Raw genomic sequence first — 20,502 nt, forward strand, 5'->3', positions numbered from 1 at the left:
GCCTCTTGAACTTCAAAATGCTGACATTTTATAACATACAAAAATACAATATCCATCGTACTCTTTTTATTGGCGCACATGAATGACGTTTGAAGTTCCAATGACCGTGAGCTGCGTGACACCCCACTCTGACATCCATGCTTTAGGATCAAGCATACACAAAACCAAACACAATGATGAGTTTAGCGGGTTTATTGCATAGTCTGAGACGTTCATTGCTTCACTTAGAAGGAAAGCTTCTACAGTCTGCAGGATTTGATGGACATTTGGGTGAGTTTTTGCCTTGAACACCGTCCTTGACGGGCATCTAAACAGACTAGGATTGTAGTAGCATAGGCATATTTCTCTATGTGTAGTACTTTCTTAAATTAAGCTTGCAATGCTAGCAATTGGCTCTGCTTACCTTGTTGTCAGATGAATGTGTTCACTGTGTTAATGAATGTGTTGTAGGGAATGGGTTAACTTAACAATTGTTAGTGCCTGGCACTTGGTTCTATGAACATCCTTACTGTACCGACAGCGATATATTGTTTCTGTTTCTTCAGACAAATGTACTTATTGTGAGTCATTTTGGATAAAAGCGTCTGCTAAATGTAAATGTAATGTACTTTTCTTCTAGCCCCTGCGCTGGCATTGAATGGTCCTAGACTGCAGGTCCAACCCCAGCAGGACGAGTATCTTGATGAAGAGCAGCAGAGCCCAGAACAGCCCCCTAGCATTCTGGACAACATTATGTGGATGGCAGCACCTAAGAAAAGGCGCACTATAGAAATCAACCGTACTAGAAGAAGAGCAGTCGAAAAACTCATAAAAGTCAAGGTATGGGTAAAATGTATAAATGTTGGGGGTTAATATATTTGAAGAGAAATTCTATTGAAATCTTATAACATGAGTTTATTATTAGTTATTATTTTAAGCAATTCACTATTCTTCCCAGCATTAACACGATTGGCATGTTTTCTTCCCTTTTTGTCCGTGTCCCCGTCTTCACCTGTCACTTCCATTGTCCACGTATTCATTTAAACACCCTGCATTCAAACACCCCTACCTACCTACCTACTCAACTCCCAGGACAACGTGGTGCCGTGTTTGGAATGTGGCCACCTAAAGCAGAAGCATGTCCTGTGTGGGTTCTGTTACGAGAAGGTACGCAGAGAAACGTCTCTCATTCGCATTCAAATAAACGCCCAGGAAGGAGGCCCACTGAAGGCTCCAGCCACTGAGACGGTTGTCCTGTATGAGGGAGAGATGCCGGGCGCCCAAGACCAAGACAAGAGGATAGTGGAGAGAGCAAGGAAACGACCCACTTGGTTCAGTTAGTGGGATCCAGCGTCTGATTGTGTGTATGAACACATTAAGACACACAAATATATTGTGCGTATACAAAGAGTTGGATGGCATGTTTTTTGCCATTTGGTTTCATGTACTTGTATGTTATGTCTATTGTCTCATGTCTACATGTGGAATTCAAAAGCAAACTCTGTTGCATTGTGTTAGTAATTATTTTACTACACTTTTATTATTAATACACCATATGGACAAAACAAGCAAGCCATGAAAATGATTATGTAATAATTTGCTAATAAAAATGATCTCTAGCCATGTTTCCTTAATCAGATAATTTCACAAGTCTGAAGCTAAAGTCTTCAGTTTAACTAGCTAAAGCTAGTTTAACTAGCTAAAGCTAGTTTAAGCTAGTTTAACTAGCTAAAGCTAGTTAAACTGGTTAAAAGCTGGTTAAACTTCTGCTGTAGCCATCAAAAGTTAAATTTATTATTTAATCCCAAAGCCTTTCAGAGGCTATCCTACAGCAGAACAAAATGTATGAAACTAGTCTTAAAATGACAATAACCTTAGTAGGGGTGGGAAAAATAATCATCGCGATTCTCTCTAGAACGATTCTGTCTCAATGCAGAAAAATTAATCTGAAACAAATTTTAAAAATATTTTTTTAATTACATTTGATCGCCTGCTGCAGAGCGCTACAGAAAACTCCTTTCTGCCTGCAGGTTCTCTGCGCAGAGAACCGACTATCTAATATAAAATATTAGACAGGTAATTCATCTGTTGATAGTCTTTAATGATCATCACACAAATAGGAAGTGATTAGCAAACTCAAATGTGTATATATATATTTTTGAAAATCCTGCATGGAAATGTACATTAAAAAAATAGTTGCATAGAGCTGCATCGATAATCGTTTTAGAATCAAATCGTTAACCTCTGAATTGGAATCAAATCGAATTGTGAGGTGCCAAGAGATTCCCACCCCTAAACCTTAGGACCTTTCTATTCAAATGGTATGCTCTGAAAAGGTATATTCTTGCAGTTTCAAAGCTTTAAAAGCCATTTTTATTATGCAATACTTACATCACAGCAAACAAAAAGATTGGCCATTAAATGAAAGATGAAGGCAAAACCAACATGCCATTGCATTTCATTCATTATTTGGTACAGTAGTGTTGCACATAAAATATAGTAAAACATGAATGCTTGCAAAAGGGTGAAAATCATTGTAAATACAAACTCATCAACTCACACAATTAAATTATGGTGGCGTCATTTTTTTAAACTATTCCCTGGATTTAATCAATTTCATGTCATGTCATTTCTTTAATAAGAATGTTTTATCACAAATCAGAGGGGATTTAAGAGTTGTTGTCCAAACATTTATATTATGTTAAAGACAGCGAAACAATATAAATAAACACTCATTCAGACAGATGCTTACTTCACATACTCAGAGTACTCCTCTTCTGGACAGAATGTCCAAACAGCATGAATTGATAAGAATTATATGATCTGATCATTAGAGTCAATAAAAAAATAACCGTTGTAAGCTCATTATTTACAGTCCTCTCAATAGGATCAAAGGGGAATCTTACCAATTAATACAATACATTTATTTTCAATTTAAATCCTAACCGAACAAAGTGCTAGTTGTGAGACCCTGAGACCCTGAACACAAGTTCACAAATTCAGTTTCTCACTGTCTGGCCCATTTGGTCTCCCGTTGAAACCAACTTTCCAAACCCTCAAAGTGGATGCACCAATCAGTGCTTGGGGCTCAATATTGCCAAGCCAATGCATGACTAGTTACGACCTAAAACTCCCTGCTCATTAGCGCTATTAATTAATTAATTAGCGATTGGTCCGTCCACCTTTTTTGTTTTGAAATATGTTTTCAGTGGAAGCGAGGCCAGACCGATCTTGATGAGAAACTGAAATGAGATGTCAGAGATCAGGATTGTCTCCTGGATCTGGACGGCCAACAGAGTGTACTACTCCCAATAAACCTCTTCCATGACCCCAATCCCACTCGCCAAGTTCACTCAACGCGAGAACCGATTTTCCCACTCATAACGGCATCGTGGGCTCTCTTGTGCTTCTCCACCGTGACCTGGAGCTGCCAGTATTTCAGATACACCCACATCAGACTGCCGTTCTTACGGTCGTCTGTGTTCAGCACATCAGCACAATGCTTGTCCTTCCTGAAGATGTCCTTCAGATCCCTCTCCAGCTCCACGCCCCGGCCCAGGCCCACCTTCACCGCGTCCAGCAGCATCTCCTGCTCCATCTCCTGCCGCTGAGCTCGGGGTCTCAGGATGGAGCAGTAGGCGTTCTGCCTTTCTACCAGGCGGGCCTCGAGCTCCCTCAAGGCAGCCTCTGCCCTCTGATGCTCTGACCTCTCCTGCCCCAGGGCGTCTCTTAGCACCGCCCCGGCCGTGCCACACTGCAGCATCCTTTGCTTCTCCTGCTCCATGCCATCTCGCTCCTAGTTGGGACGGCAAGGGTTCAAGAGGGAAGGTTGAAGACAGAGAGGAGGAGAGCTTGTTCTGTTTCAAGGCATCGCACCGACCAGACATTATTGTGTGGAGAACCTGCAAGTACTGTATATAGCTGGTTAGAAACCATTCGTAAGATGATTGCAATAGGCCACCCATTTGTATGGGTTGCCTAGTAAGTCAGAGTCCTATGTCTATTCAATAACACAAAAGTTACTATTTTTTTGTATGATACTATTCTTTCAATCAGAGTGAAGAAATATAATATCAGAATATGTTAAAATGGTTTTAAACATGTAAAATAGTACATCAAACTGTTGTGTAGAGTGCAGCCCAAATAAATGTTGACACAAAAATTCCAAGCACAAGTCATTTACCTTTTGCGCAAGTGACACATCCAATATTACTTCAGTTTCACTTATATTAGGAGTTGAAAGGAGGAATCTTTCTTCACCTGCTTCAAGTGTTTCTTTTCATCCATCATCTGCAGCCTATGGGACTGCATGGCCTTCTTGTAGCCCTCCACCCTCTGCCTCTCCGTCTCCACCTGTATCTCCAGCAGAGCCGCGGCCTTGCGCACCTCTGTCAGGGTGTGTCCGTACTTCTTCTCCATCTCTGTCCGTATGCTGGAGACCTGCTCATTATGCCGCACCTTCACCTCACTGATTTCCCTTTGTGACTCCCTGGACCAGATCCAACCTTGTTTCGGGAGGGCAGTTTCAGGTCAGAAGGTGATTGAAAACAAGCTGGAAACTTTAAATTGCTGTTATTAAAGTTAAAAGGGTCACTGTACAAAAGACAGCTTGTGTGCATCGGCTGCCACCTAAAAAGAACAATCCACAATCACTGTTTACTGTGAAATATGCTCTTGCTGCTCATCAAATGTCGCGGCTTAGTCTAATTGTGACAATTTCACGAATTGGATTGATAATATTTTCATACATTGAGAACCCATTCAATATTTGTCTCTCTCTTTTTCTGAATCTCATGCAAACGTTCACAAATATACATTTTGAAATGTGCTTACGGAAGGCCGCCAGTCCAAGCATAGGGATCAATAGGGCGTAGTTCCATGGGTTACCGTTGCCACCCCCAGCTCCCCTCTCTCCTGGGTCTGGGTCAATGTTCCATCTGGGGGGGTCGTTCAAGTTGTTCATGGAGTCGACTGTAACAACCAAACACATGGTACTTGTATCTTTATTCATATGTAGAAATATACACACATACATGACATGAGGAGACTCTTAGATAGAGGTTAATTAGGAGCAAGTTGGGGTCAAGTACATTGGGGAGGAACCCAGACCAAGTACTTATGTGCGGGGAGCGAAACGCCATAGCCTCTTCACTTCACTGTTTCTTTCCAAAGGAGACAAGGAAAGCTGAAACACTTCTACTGTTTCTATTTTGCGTTTCATCATGAACCACATCATCAACTATCCATCCATGTGTATTATTCATAACACATTATTTGGTTTGTTGTTCTTGTTATGTTCGCCGTCATTTAAGGCAATTGATGATCTGAAATCGGTGGTTTAATACCTTTACCAATTGGACTGGCAATGACTGGGTTTGAAGGACAATTGTTACATGAAAACTACACAATGGTGCATTGCTAGCAAAGGTTAAGTGGTTACAATCGAGTTTCGCTCACTTCATGGGCAAGGATTGGGTGCCGCATTGAAGGACAGGACTCAGTGTTTACATTTTAGCCGTGCAACCTCACCAGCAAAGATACTTCTACAATGCTGATGCATGCAGGGGTGCTTTACATAGGGATATTTGCTTAGCTATTAACAAACATTTGCACAACGAAAGTATTTACCAACTCAAATTTTGTTAAAATTGTGGTGTTTTGTCTCACCTTGAAGTAAAAGCCTAGGTCACGTATACATTTGTTCCTTCACGTCAGGTTATACAATTCCCATAAAAGTTGGTTAGGTAAACCAAAACAGTCCAACTGACACATTTTGGGTGATCCTATCAAATTACACCACAGCAAACGTTTCTCTTTCAGCAACAATTAAAAAAATTCAGCATTCATTATTAAATATAAACTTATATGAATAATTCTGATGACAATATATCGTTATAATTAGAAATAAACTCGAAAGAACGTTACAAGAATGCCTCTGACCCCTCAAATCGACTTTGGTTTGCTCCAGCGGGTGTGTACAACACGAACAAGGCTCCGCTGGCCGTTTCCGCCAAAGCTGTCCTTCACATGAAACATGGCTTCTATACGTTTGGCGTCAAGTCTCCTTTCCAAGAGGATATTATCATCCAAAACTAACGCTGTGAGTAATAGTGTATTCATTTCGTGATGTGGTATATATGTATTTGACTTGTATGTGTGTACGTGTAAAACAAAAATTATGTTGCACTTTTCGTTTCATAACCCAGAGTCCTTGACTTGCGTAAGTGCCTTGTAGTTAAAGGCTATGTGTTTTTAGATGTCAAATCATTAATATACTACGTCAATTGCCTTTGTGTGACTGGAAGCACCTTGAATTGTATTGTATAGTCCATTTCCCCCTTTTTTTTATCTATAAGTTTAATGCCATCACATCTTGCCATTGTCCCTATAGGTGAGGCAGACGTGGTGTGAATACATTGCATTTGTACACTATCGTAATTGTGACTTGTTTTATTTTCATTTCAGGCACCTCTTGGTGCTACCAAATGTTCCCGGGACTTTCATTTTTCGATTTATGGCAAGAAGAACAATGCCAAAGTGTCAAATGATGTAAGTTTGCGTAAACATGCAATTGTCCGTTAGCTTTAATACGTGTATGTTTTCTATTTGTTTGTTTTTTACGGGTGTGTGTATATTGAATGAAAAATTATGTAAATTATTATTGATTTCTGGTCAATATGCATAGATTTCCACCCAGTACCCTGTGGTGGACCATGAATTCGATGCTGTGGTTGTCGGGGCCGGTGGAGCAGGATTAAGAGCAGCCTTTGGTCTATCCGAGGCCGGTTTCAACACAGCCTGTATAACCAAGCTCTTCCCCACCAGGTCGCACACAGTTGCTGCACAGGTATGAGCCTCCTATTACTGTTGTTTTTATATTTAGTTGCTTATAGGTTATAGCCTTTATAGCCAGGCATTTAGTCGTTGAGCTCTAATTAGGTGTTTGCATTCCTAGTTCTGAGACTGGATCTCAATTTCACATGTTGAGACATTCAGTGTTATTTGTCCCTCAAAAGCGTAGTGGGCTTGTAGCGCTGTTGTATGGTATCTTTTTCATGTGACCTTTATGTCTCAGGGTGGCATCAATGCAGCCCTCGGTAACATGGAGGGTGACGACTGGAGATGGCATTTCTACGACACTGTAAAGGGATCTGATTGGCTGGGAGACCAGGATGCTATTCACTACATGACAGAGCAGGCCCCTGCTGCTGTAGTGGAGGTAAAACACTCACACAGCATCCATAAACTCTATCTTTCCCTTTAGACTCAAAATCCTTCAATCCACCCATCATTTTTCAAAATTACCCTACTGTTTCTCAAACAACCCTTGCCACTACAATATCATTGGACATCATCTGTTTAAGAAGGTCTGCTGCAAACCAAGTTCACCCGTGGTTTCCCCTCGCTCTCTCTCAGCTGGAGAACTTTGGCATGCCCTTCAGTCGTACCGAGGACGGCAAGATCTACCAGAGAGCCTTCGGGGGTCAGAGCCTCAAGTTCGGCAAGGGTGGCCAGGCCCACCGCTGCTGCTGCGTGGCCGACAGGACCGGACACTCCCTGTTGCACACGCTCTACGGACGGGTAATCAAACACACACATAAATTCCTGTGGTATCTCCTTCATCAGTCGTTGGCCTTATTACATGTTGTTTGTCAAATCCTCGACGTCCGAAATGCCGTCGATTTTGTCACTACCCGATCCATAGCTCCCACCGGGTCCGCACCTCCTGGTGCATCTGCCACTGCTCAAGCTCAGAATGTTATGTATGCGCCACTTTGGGCACTGCCTTGGTATCATGATGGTAGGTTAATTGGTTAATTCGCTTGGCTACGTAGCCAAGATGGAGAATAGACTCTGCACATCAAATCTGCGTTAACAAAATCAATAGTAGCAATGTTCAATTTTCGTGAAACAATAATTTATTCTCTGGTAACCATTGACAATCAAATATTTTCTCTATGGAAACGACGACAAATTAAATGAAAGTAGTTCTCTTATAGTACAGTAAATAGGACAGTAAATGTGTTTTTTTCCTTGGCTAATGTCTTGCCCCCCTGCCCCCCATGTCTCTCCAGTCCCTGCGTTATGACACCAGTTACTTTGTGGAATACTTCGCCCTGGACCTGTTGATGGAGGATGGCGAGTGTAAAGGCGTGATCGCCCTCTGCATGGAGGACGGCTCCATCCACCGCTTCCGCTCCAAGAACACCGTCATCGCCACTGGGTGGGCAAAATGTTCCTGTGGTTTCTTATTATAAATATCCAGCTGATGAACCAATTGTACTCTCTGGAGCACACGGTTTCAGTCATGTAGCTAACCCTACTGTCTATAACTGTCAATTTATGTTTTACATTTAATTTTCTACATTTCGACTACTCTTATTGTGTGTATTCTACTACTGTCCTGTACTTTGTACTGTGACACCCTCATTTCCTAACTGGGATTAATAAATGACTATCTTATTTTTATCTTATGTAACGGTACCCAATAGGGTAGGTCAGGTTACAACGGTTAACATGAAGCCAGTGGTCACTGTAATCACTCCAGGTTACAACGGTTAACATGAAGCCAGTGGTCACTGTAGTCACTCCAGGTTACAACGGTTAACATGAAGCCAGTGGTCACTGTAGTCACTCCAGGTTACAACGGTTAACATGAAGCCAGTGGTCACTGTAGTCACTCCAGGTTACAACGGTTAACATGAAGCCAGTGGTCACTGTAATCACTCCAGGTTACAACGGTTAATATGAAGCCAGTGGTCACTGTAATCACTCCTGTCCCTCTCCCTACAGGGGTTACGGCCGTACATTCTTCAGCTGCACCTCCGCCCACACCAGCACAGGAGACGGTAACGCCATGGTTACCAGGGCTGGCCTGCCCTGCCAGGACCTGGAGTTTGTGCAGTTCCATCCCACCGGTGAGCAAAAAGAATAACCCTCAGTCCTAGGACCAATGAATCCGCTTCCCGCTCAGTTCAGAATTGTCTAATTACGAATTTAACATTTTCATTGGTGAAACATCAACTGCTGAATACTGCTTCATACGTGTGTTCGGGAAATTGAAGGTGAAGTTGGACCCTTGACTTCATTGGTCTGTTCTGAGAACTCTCATCCTGGACCAATTACGTAAATTAATGTTACAGACCACTAGTGAATGATTAATGATATAAATGGCAATGTAAGGTATTTTATTAAAGTAAGTTGATTTATTACTGTCCAATAGTAGGCAGGCAGTAAACTTCTTGTCAACAAACTCCAATGATGGTCTTTTACTCCAGGAGTTAGTTTAAAATGGACTCAATTGGGATGTTGGCAATACTAGCATTCAATACTCTGGACTTCAGCTTAGTTTAATCTAAGTTAGCAACCGTTCTTTGTTGTTTGCTATTATTACTTACAGATTGTTGCAAGTGAATTGGTGTCGCTGTGGGAGGTTCTTTATGTCTTGAACTTGAATAATGAGTCCAGTGGTGAAGTGATGTTTATATTTGTCCTTGCTGGACATCCGACACCAGACGGAATTTGTAAGACCTTTCCATAAGAGACCTCTCACTTTTGGTTTTGAAGCAGTTTAAGAATCAATTGAGTTCAGTTTCTGTCCAAAAACCACAATCCTGTTTTAGTTATATTCTGGTATTATTGTGCAATGTTAATTCAGTGGGATTTTCCAATATTTTATAATAAATTTATAGCAGAAAAAAAAACCTGAACTGATCAACAGTTATTAATAACTTAAACGGGTCTGAAAGACGAGTTCATGAATCTTCCATTTCCAGGTATCTATGGTGCGGGTTGCCTGATCACCGAGGGTTGCCGTGGTGAGGGCGGAATCCTGATCAACAGCGAGGGGGAGCGCTTCATGGAGCGGTACGCACCCAACGCCAAAGACCTGGCCTCCCGCGACGTGGTCTCCCGCTCCATGACCATTGAGATCCGAGAGGGCAGGTATGGACAGCTGTGTGTGTGTGTGTGTGTGTGTGTGTGTGTGTGTGTGTGTGTGTGTGTGTGTGTGTGTGTGTGTGTGTGTGTGTGTGTGTGTGTGTGTGTGTGTGTGTGTGTGTGTGTGTGTGTGTGTGAGAGATGCCGTGTCACATGCTTCGCCCATATGTCACTGTTCCTCAACCTAATATAAAGCAAAATTCTCTGAAGCATGGCCGTGCTGTGCCTACTGTTTTCATAATTCCTATTCTCTGCATTTGTACGATTTTAAACATGATCAAAAGCAATGTGACCTCCCAGACCATGGTAAACCCATTCTGAGATTGTGTAAACCTCTAGATTATGTGCGTGCACAATCTGCACGTGTCTTGCTTTATCTCTGATGAACTGGCCCTTCGTCAAAACAGACAGAGGCGGTTGTGAGCCCGTTGTGCCCTGCGTCCAAACCGGGGGTTGGCGTCTTAATCCAGATAAAAGCTGTAGAATCTCGATATCTCCCTCTCGTGAACCAGACTGTAAACCGTCGGTGTACCGTACACCGACCCCCTTGGTAAAACAAGCCTTTCCCTCCCAGGGGCGTGGGACCCGATAAGGACCACGTGCACCTCCAGCTGCACCACCTGCCCCCCCAGCAGCTGGCCACCCGGCTGCCAGGCATCTCCGAGACGGCCATGATCTTCGCCGGGGTGGATGTCACCAAAGAGCCCATCCCTGTGCTGCCCACGGTGCACTACAACATGGGCGGGGTGCCCACTAACTACAAAGGACAGGTATGTTACGTTACGCAAACGCATGCATCTACAGGAACGGGGACCCAGAACGTACTCTAGAACCGCCGACTGTAGGATCAGAATTTCTTTGTCATTGCACATGGTACAACGAAATTTAAATGCCCTCCAAACAACACATTTTAAATATGTAAGAAAAAAATATATAAAAAATATATATATATATATATATATATATATATATATATAACAAATAAAGATAAAGATAAAATATACAAATAACAAATAAAGAAAATAAAGAAGATAAGAATAGATATAAGATATATAAAGATTAGAAGCTGAGGTAAAGGGAATGTTGTTTTTTTTTTGGAGTGCAAATTGGTACATTCAAGGTGCTTGTGAAATGAGACGTAGCTGAACGTGAATGTATTCATTCTTATTTTTTGCATCGTTCCGATGTGTCGCGATGTGTGAGCTGATGTGCCACTGCATCCTGTCACCAGGTGATCACTCACAACAACGGAGAGGACAAGGTGGTGCCGGGCCTGTACGCCTGCGGGGAGGCGGCCTGCGCCAGCGTCCACGGGGCCAACCGCCTGGGCGCCAACTCCCTGCTGGACCTGGTGGTGTTCGGCAGAGCCTGTGCCCTCACCATCGCCGAGGAGGACAAGCCCGGTGAGCGCTGACCCCCGACCGACCGGCCACCAGCCTCTGCCCCTCCCCTGGTCATTTGCCTTGAGTTAAAGGTGACATATCGCACCACCAGGTGTGAGTGTGATTAGCCGTTACAAGCGGTTATGAAAAGAGGCAGATTTTCATAACTGCTTGTAACGGATAATCACACTCACACCTGGTGGTGTAATATTTCACCTTTTAAGCAGTGCAGCATTCTGGAAGACACTAGAGACGCGATTCTCATTGGCTGACGCCATTGTCTTTCCAAGAAACGTTGCTGCGGCAAAACACAGGCGAATCTGTTTTATTCGTATGTTTTACCACCATGGGGTTATTTATTGCCCCAGATATATTTAGTTTATTTTTTTGTTTTGCGTGTTGACCGCTGAGCAATTGTTATGAATCCCAGATTTTCCCTTATGGGAAAAAAGTGAATATTAATGGATGTGTGTGCATCGGGGAAGGGACTGCATTGTGAGGCTGACCTGTGCCTGGTTTGTACCTCCCCAGGAGAACAGCTGTCCCCGCTGAAGCCCAACGCAGGAGAGGAGTCTGTGGCCAACCTGGACAAGCTCCGCTACGCCAACGGATCCATGAGGACATCCGAGATCAGGCTCAACATGCAGAAGGTAGAGTGTGCTACACATGCTACACAATTGGGCCTTTATGTGCTATGCCGCCTCCTATGTCTTCCCAGCCGGGAACCACTTGCAGACAGATATGCCGTCAGACCTGCTGATCCTGATGCAGGCTTTCTAAAATGTAGGGAAGGGGTTTGGAGCAAGCTCAACTGGTACTAATTGTTTTCTTGGTCGTATCCCTTTCATCCTCACCATCATTTGAGGCCTAAGACCATGAGTTGATAAATGTTTTTTCTTGTATGTTGTTTGAAACAATGTATTGCTAATCTGATGGGGCTCCCTAGAAAAAATAGATCTTGTAATCTCAGTGGGACTCACCTGGTTCAATAAACACATACAGACACGGTACAGTGGACAGATGCACAGCATGATGGTCAGTCACAGTAAAACGTTGGCCCTCGCCAATGTCTTCCTGTAGTCTTGAGTCCTGTACTCGATGAACTCTGGTGTCATTCTAACTGGCTACTTCCCTCGGCCCCCTGCAGACCATGCAGAACCACGCGGCCGTGTTCCGTACCGGCTCCGTTCTGAAGGAAGGGTGTGACAAGCTGGACGCCGTGTACCAGACCCTGGACGACATCAAGACCTTTGACAGAGGTGCTGCAGCAATGTGTTCATTCATTCACTACACTTACACTCTTAGACTGACAAATTACACCACCAGGTGTGATTTGCCGTTTTGAAAATCGGCCTCTTCTGACATCACAAGTGGCCGTGTCCACCTAGATGTGTGCTGGATAGATGAGCAACGTTTTCTACAGTCCACTGGGTAGGCTGGGAGACAGATATATCCAGCACAGGTGGACTAGGTGGACACACTGATGTCAGAAGAGGCCGATTTTCAAAACGGCTTGCAACGGCTAATCACCCTCAGTGGAGGCTGACACTCTGTTCCTGAACTGTTATTGTTATTTTACCCTCCCCTCTACATCCATCCAGGCATCGTGTGGAACACAGATCTGGTGGAGTCCCTTGAGCTGCAGAACCTGATGCTGAACGCCGCCCAGACCATCCACAGTGCTGAGCAGAGGAAGGAGAGCAGGGGCGCACACTCCCGAGAGGACTTCAAGGTCTGAGCTCCTCTTAAGTCTGTGGGCTGGGCTTTGCTCTTCTTGACATCTCTGATGTCTCTCTGTGCTTGTTCCAAAGAGCACAGATGTGTCAGGACAGATGCAAAAATAATGGATTGAAATGATTGCTCCAAACATTCCAGTCCACCGCCACACTATGCTCTGTGATCTTTGCTCCGGTCAAATAATAGGATTCTACCACTATGAACCGAAATGTTCGCCCTTTGTGCTATGGTGGGCTTAATGATTGTTTTTTCTTTATCCCTTGTTTTCCATCAAACCTTATTTTACTGCTGTTTTCTCCCAGGACCGTATGGACGAGTATGACTATACCAAGCCCCTGCAGGGCCAGGAGAAGAAGCCCTTCGAGGAGCACTGGAGGAAGCACACGCTTTCCTACGTCGACCCAAAGACTGGCAAGGTAGGAGTCTCCTCCCTCCATCCGGCCCTCTGTAAGGGCCTTCTAAATGGAGAACGTTGGAATATTTTATGAACCAGTGATGACAATGGAATAAATAACTATGTTGAAGATCATATAAGACATATTACCCTTTTAAAACAATACAAAAACGATTTTAGGTTCACTGTTTGAGTCCATATCTAGCCCTGTTAAACATAAGGTCCCATGTGTTTTTAGGTGTGCATGTGTTTGACACATTTCCTTCTATCCCAGGTCACTTTGGAATACCGCCCTGTGATTGACAGCTCCCTAGACGAACAGGCTTGTGCTGCCATTCCCCCCGCCATCCGCTCCTATTAAAGCCTACCAGCCCCCCATCATCCCTCCGCTCTGTCCTTAAGCACAGCAACTCAGAACTCAACTACCTATTCAGCTATTAAACGTCCCTCTGGAAATGTAATCTTGAGCCAACTTATGATTTTGCTTTCATTTTTGCTCCTGCTCTTTGACAGTTTGTATCATTCTGAAATATATGCCTTTTTAATTTAAAAGCTTTCAGCGGCAGAGACGGAAATGATTGTGGCTGTACCCCATTCTAACGGTAAACAGTGGAATAGTATTAATCTTCGATTCATTCATCTACCATTGATCATGGATGGTAGACACATCAGCCATTTTAGTAAGGTATTGGTTTCCTTTGATTTGCTGTTTCATGGACAGGGATTGCTAATAACATCTTGCCAATGATTGTTCTTTGAAATGCACGCTGATGGTGCTGTGAGTATTGTTGATTAAGTGTAAATATCTGACAGTAGTGTCATATGGCAATGTAGGTGTTAGATTTCCCTCGGTCACTATTGCCTTCTGTGTGTTGTGTAAAGCAACAAATTGCTGTGCATGCATGCTCTAAGGGACAACAAGCTCATTGTTAGATATATATATATATATAAAATAAGACTTTGTTTTGACATTATATAAAAAAAGTTGTGTTAATGTCTGAATTTAACTTATTTGTCTGGCTTGTTGATTATTGCTTCGCAAATATTTGTACTTCAATGTTGAATAAAGGGAAGCCTACGCTTTGAGGTAAAGGGTCGATATGACTTGTAGTACACGCACATATCACAAGGGGGCATCAAATAATAATTGGTTTGTTTGTCGTGGTTCCCTAATTTGACCCCAAAAATGCGTTTATTCTCCTTTAGGTCTCATTTATTTTCATTAATTTATCTCATTTAATATAATCACATTCTTTTCTGAGTTTAAAGTGCAGGAACAGGAAGATGAGAACCTCATCAGAACCGGTCACAATGGTAGGACTAATCTCACTTTAAGGCCAGATGTTCAAATTATTCTTTATAAACCACACTCGTTGGTAACAAGTGTATATTTTAGATGATCCCAGCCCAAAGTGTTAGCCGGCTCTGTCAAAGAAATGGTTTCCCCTCCATTTGTGTGTTAGTTTGAGTCTGCCCTCGCACGGAATTTATCATTTCCTTGCAGAAGGAATTTCTCTAGTGAAATGGACTGAAAATACCTCGCTTGATAGACTGCCAGGACCAGGCAGTGTCTGTTTATGCGATATCTCAAATGGTCGAGTATGGACCTGCACCAAATGTCTGTTATTATCGGCAATGTAAAAGCTCTGAACTTTTGGTGCCAAGCAGTCGAAGGGGGTGTGTCACAAACAAATGCATAACTTCCCATAGATAAGTTGAGGGCGTAACGCCCTCAAAAAAGATTCTGAAAGGTCACAAAATCTGTCTGTATTAACAATAGTGCCTGCCAATGTTGATTACAATTTATGGTTGATTGTTAACTAGAAATTATTTGATCTTACAAGTAGAATAGCCTATAATTATAAGTAAGTCTACTGTTGACACCGAAACATATGACACAGAAGACTTTTCCCTTATTTTGTCTTCATGGGGACTTGAACATAGAGTTCTGAGATGAATTGCCATTAACGAGCGTGTCAAGCTGACGTTTTTTAATAGTATAAAATGTTGGTGAAAACAGACATTATAAAACATCACCCATCAAAAAGACGTGGATAGGAGCACCTTATCCGTAAAAAAAAGCTGCATTGAAATATAAAATAATCAACGGACGATTACCGCTGAGCTGAATCAAAACGAAATCACCGAGGCATTATGTGAACACACGGAATAGGAAGAAGCGGCAGCAGAGGACCGCGAGGATGATCCCGATGCCAAGGGCCGCGTGGTTCAGACGGCGCGCGACGGCGCTGTTCGCCCCAGCAGCCAGCAGATCACCACGCGCTGTCGCCTTCCTTGTCTGCGAAACACACACGCACGCACACGCACACACATCAAGGGGGTTGGGAGAGAACAACAACCGTGACTGGCGCGAAATCAACCCAAGCCTCCGAAGAATGGTAGCAGTTAGGGAAGGCGGACAATGGCCATGGGTTCTGGCTTCTGGTAACTTGGTTAGAGTGAACTAGCACAATGAACATCTGTCGAGGTAGGAATTTCCCCAGTTCAAACGTGACTTACCTTCAGACAATCGTTTTGATTGTGGAGCCAAGAGAAGGTGCTCATTTTCTCTTGATTGAGGCCCATAAAAATAAAAAATTATTGTTTTCAAAGTCCACTATTTATTATAGATATCATAGCATCACCTGAACCACTAGTGCGCATAGTTAAACAAAGATGGAAGTAATAAACCAGGATGTGACACCATGGTTACCTCCTTAACTCTATATGCATAGTTGGGAAATTATGAGTCATATTTTAAACCATACCGCTACCAACAGCTGCTTTGCGTTAGTCAATTTAGATGAGAGACTCCAAACACTTACATTTTCTGAAGCTACAAAGAAGCCCAAGGCAAAGTGCAAACAGCCACAAAACCATCACTTTTATTGTTCACGTGAACATATTGGAGTATTTGTATTTGTATTTGGAGTAGGCCTATCAAATATGGATTTTACCGGGCAACATGCGAGGATATTGAGGGTTCCATTGCACTCTCATCTCACCCTCAATGTCCTCTCATTTAATGAGCCAAGGGGAGATGATAGTAGTAATAAGAGGAAGTGGATAGGTTACAGTGCCATCGCAATTCAATTATACGTAATAATGATTCATTAGTTCACAGGTCATTATCTACTATAAACCATAAATACTGGGGGAAAAGCAACAACAGCCATTGGGAGATACAGGAAATAGAGATAGGAACAGTTTGGCACAAGAGTCACAAACAACTTTATAGTTGTTTATAGACAAATATATATACAACTTTATAAATGGTTATAAATCAAACCTATTTTTATAAATGTTATTAAATAAGCAACTTGAATATGGTATGTGACTAACTGACTCACAGTTTGTGGAAAATGTAAAACCCTTGGGTCTTTTTACGTCTGCACAATTACCTTGAGTGAGTGCGTGTGCATGTGTGTGTGTTTCTTTTTTGATTCAATTTCTCTGAAAATTATTATAACAAATAAATTAGTGCAAAGATCAAATTTAAACACAAATGTATCTAACTTTATTCATGAATAAATGTGATACATTTATCCCCACAACATTCATACATCACAACATTTATTTAACAACCCTGATTGACAACCGATATATTTTAAAAATCTGCTAGGTTAAAGATGTGTTTATACGGTATAGAATGTGAGGATGTCTTAGTGAATATAGTAGATATGGTGGACTTTTGGCCTAACCCTAACCCGAAATTCAAAATTTTGAAACTATAAAATTAAACTATAAAATATATTTCCTCAGAAAAGTGCTGCAGTGTAAAAAAAAATGCCTTAGCATATGCTAATAACGCTACATAGTTAAAGACGGAAATGTTGAGTACAACCTCAGATTGGGGCTGATTTACCAGTATGGTATGATTCAACTGAGATAATGAAATTAGATTAGAATTAGAAATTGAGTACGAAAATTATGGTGATGATTAACATGAGGAAGGAGGCGAGGCCGATTCCCAGAGACACATGGTTCAGCAGTCGGGACGTTCTGCTGTTCCTCTCCGCGGTGATCCGGTCGCCGGCCATGTTGGCATCGCGGGTCTAAAGGAGGGGGTGGGGTAGGGGAAGGTAAAGGTGTGGGTGACCGGTGAGGGCCGCAAGGAAAGGAGGAGAAGAGCGAGACAAACTGTGAGATCAGAGCCCCACAATTTTTTGGAAAACCGTTCGGCACAGCCAATGACAAGAAGGATTAGTTTGTGACGGAGTTAGAGAAACATTAGCGAAGAACGAAGAAGAAGAGGAAAAGTCGATCAGAGGAATGGAGGGTGGGGCGTAGGTCTTGGTATTCTCGCGGTATTACGGTAGACCAGGGTTTTTAGAAATACTATATGAGTTTTATTTTTCCGACATCTTATGAATGCATTTCTTCTTACGTGTTTATGTATTTTGGCCAAGATTTGAAGCACAACCTAATTATCCAAAACTTTATCCAAAATCAATTATTCGCCTACAATTAGCATCATGCGCGGGGTAGGCGGAGTTCCCCCTCGTAGTTTGAAAGTAGATATTTTTTTAATTTAGAAAGATTGTATATTCAACAGATGTTCCTGCTCCAAATCACGAGGGCAAGTACAGACACGTCCGCAGGTCTGAGCCCTGCCTGTCTAGAGGGGTATACCTGCCCCGGAGATGGGCGGGCAGCAGCACTCCTCTCTACAGAGCCACAGTTTGGTCACCAGAACAACAAAAACGACAACAACAACAACAACAGTTTTGCGCGACCAGTGGAGCTAATCTAACTAACAGTTTAACCGGTTAAACTGCCTTGACATAAGTGTAGTTTCTCAATCTATTCATTGTTCTAATGGTTATTAGTGTTTGAGCCCAGCAAGACTTGTCTTGACTTGGCAAATTGCATACTAGACGTGGACCTCTATCACAGCAGCTCAGCTTTGCAATTACATAGGAGCGTATGAAAAACGAGATGCCGCTCAAGCCTCGAGCTTATGGATAAAAAGACACATATCCAAATGGCGGTACTTAGTAATCCAATGATACCACATGAGAAAGTTACCAATGCAACTTAACTTGCATTTCCATTCTGCACAAACATTTTCAAACTCCATCTTTAAGGTGAAATGAAGTGTCTCTACTGCTTTGCAACTTATTGACTGGCTTCTCATGCACCTTGTCGACAAACCTCTGGTTTGAGAGGCAGAGCCAAGCACTGTTACAGCCGTTGATACACAAATGCTTTGGTATTGCGAGATTTGAAACAGCTGTGGACCTACTGCCATACATGGCGTTGTTGTGCTAAGAAACCAAGCCAGGGCCCAGTTCCCCTCCAGCACTAGAGACCTCACTAACATGGCTGCCCAATCAGGCTGACTCCAGCTGTGTGGCAGCTTTTCTAACCAAATCCATCTTGTGCCCTAAAATAAACTGCACTGTTCCCTTTCACCACACAGAACGGGAAGATGCTTTGCTTTATGCTGTGTTAAGAGGCGTAGGATGCATATAAGGAAAGGATAGTATTTTAAATGATCTCATAAATATATAAAAGAAGGTGTATGAAAAGAATAATACCCCAAGCCCTGTATCATTATCAACAAACCGTCACAATAAACCGGTTTTTGAACATCCCCACCCTGCCTCCCCTTGATGGAGTTTGGCACAGGCATAGCCACACTGTTCGGTGGGCGTGTGTGTGGATGATGGCTGGTTTAAGCAGCCTCGCCTGGCCGTGTCCAAACAGACTCGGCCAGGTGGTGCTGTTCAAACCAGCCATCATCCACACCCACACCCACATTATACCTCATATATTTAAGTATACTTAAAGTATAAGGTATTTTTCTGTTAAATATTTAAATGTATTCGAAATGTATTTTTATATAGGTCCATAAAGCTTAAACAAAGAGGGCAAAAAATGCAAAAGGGCCAAGCCCCTTAAGACCCCTCGTGCTCTCCGGCCTGCTGTGTGATGATAAAACAAACAACAACAAAAAAGCACCTAAGATCTTATTTTTTAAAGAAACTATAATGTAAAGTAAACCAGTGGCCGCATTGGGCCACTGCTGGATGCATGTAACACTGGAAATGGAGAATCTAAACACACCTTGCCCTTTCCTTCATTGTGCTTCTTGTGGGATTATGGGAAAAATCATAATCACGATAATTTTGGTCAATATTGAAATCACTATTATTCAAATTATATTTTTTGAGTTTGAAAACATAATGCATTTATTCAGCATTTCTCTCACAAAAAATACACAAAAAAACACAAAATGTTCAACTAGAAAATGTTCAAATAGAAAATAATGTACAAATATGTATCCAGCTGGATCCAGCTGATTTTTTAATTTATTTAAGTTTGGAGATATAATTTCACTGCAGCTAAACTATCAGACCAACACTGCTTCATAGATAAATATAACTTGCCTCATGTGTAGCGGGTTGTTATAAATTACGGCCATAAGCTTGGAAAATGGCAACACCCACCACACAGTTGTGCAAGTATACCATACATACTATACTATACAAGTGTGTTGTGCAAACGGTGTTACCGTAACCCCTCCAAGTGTTTCAGGGGCTTTTAGATATGTCGTTATCATGACATTAATCCACCATTCCTTTCAGGTGCCACTCCCCAACTCTTGGGGACACTACACTTCCGTGTACTCAAAATATATAGTTACATTATATTATTAGTTCATTTGGGATGTGTGTCGAGAGTCAAATTGTTATAAGTATATTTAATATACTTTAATACTCATTTATATACTTTTAGCATACACAAAGAATTTCAATTCTTACAATTCATTAGAAAGACATTTAGAGTTAGTGATATAGCACATGTCAGTATATAATATATTTTGTTAGCTTGGGGAACCATAGGCATGGTTCAATAGCAAAGCTATTGAACAATTGCTTTAACGCAATCTCAGTTGTGAAATCAAAATGTTATGATTCCAATTTATGCAAAAAAATAATGCTGAATCATGCATTCTTGAACTCTATGTTATATTGGGTTCAGGGAACTTTTTCTGTGTGAAAAGTACCGAACATCAGAATGTTCAGGATGTGACAACTTGTACCGCCCCTGTGACCAACAGCCACA

The 20,502-nt window shown here is 42.2% G+C and overlaps 4 protein-coding genes across 5 annotated transcripts in view; 2 read left to right on the forward strand and 2 right to left on the reverse strand.

The window, feature by feature from the left end:
- Positions 1 to 114: 114 nt before the first annotated feature.
- mrpl32 (mitochondrial ribosomal protein L32) lies at positions 115 to 1,604 on the forward strand. Its single transcript, XM_084472355.1, has 3 exons — positions 115 to 270; positions 620 to 819; positions 1,072 to 1,604. The coding sequence occupies exons 1-3, from the start codon at positions 174 to 176 to the stop codon at positions 1,318 to 1,320; spliced, it is 546 nt and encodes a 181-aa protein (XP_084328481.1). The 5' UTR covers positions 115 to 173; the 3' UTR covers positions 1,321 to 1,604.
- Positions 1,605 to 2,164: 560 nt separating this feature from the next.
- Positions 2,165 to 5,783, reverse strand: ccdc127a (coiled-coil domain containing 127a). Its single transcript, XM_084471477.1, has 4 exons — positions 5,647 to 5,783; positions 4,813 to 4,950; positions 4,240 to 4,484; positions 2,165 to 3,775 (listed from the first exon to the last, which is right to left on the reverse strand). Exons 2-4 carry the CDS (start codon positions 4,940 to 4,942, stop codon positions 3,329 to 3,331), a joined length of 822 nt encoding a protein of 273 aa, XP_084327603.1. The 5' UTR covers positions 4,943 to 4,950; positions 5,647 to 5,783; the 3' UTR covers positions 2,165 to 3,328.
- A 180-nt stretch (positions 5,784 to 5,963) lies between these two features.
- sdha (succinate dehydrogenase complex, subunit A, flavoprotein (Fp)) lies at positions 5,964 to 14,528 on the forward strand. The gene is made up of 15 exons (XM_084471601.1): positions 5,964 to 6,079; positions 6,445 to 6,528; positions 6,665 to 6,826; positions 7,055 to 7,198; positions 7,396 to 7,560; positions 8,055 to 8,203; positions 8,773 to 8,897; positions 9,756 to 9,924; positions 10,493 to 10,688; positions 11,150 to 11,321; positions 11,832 to 11,950; positions 12,448 to 12,559; positions 12,902 to 13,032; positions 13,340 to 13,453; positions 13,706 to 14,528. Exons 1-15 carry the CDS (start codon positions 6,014 to 6,016, stop codon positions 13,790 to 13,792), a joined length of 1,995 nt encoding a protein of 664 aa, XP_084327727.1. The 5' UTR covers positions 5,964 to 6,013; the 3' UTR covers positions 13,793 to 14,528.
- Positions 14,529 to 15,407: 879 nt separating this feature from the next.
- Positions 15,408 to 20,502, reverse strand: part of LOC311352058 (uncharacterized protein) — a 28,275-nt gene continuing 23,180 nt past the window's right edge. The window contains exon 3 of one of the 2 annotated variants that reach the window (XM_084472248.1): positions 15,408 to 15,730. In XM_084472248.1, the coding sequence (XP_084328374.1) occupies positions 15,584 to 15,730 (147 nt within the window). In that variant the 3' untranslated portion in view covers positions 15,408 to 15,583. Of the gene's footprint in view, positions 15,731 to 16,996; positions 17,487 to 20,502 lie in introns of those variants that run through there. The other variant, XM_084472249.1, reaches the window with a different exon arrangement.

Source organism: Micromesistius poutassou (genome assembly GCF_964030765.1).
Source record: "Micromesistius poutassou genome assembly, chromosome: 8".
In the NCBI taxonomy this organism is placed as follows: domain Eukaryota; kingdom Metazoa; phylum Chordata; class Actinopteri; order Gadiformes; family Gadidae; genus Micromesistius; species Micromesistius poutassou.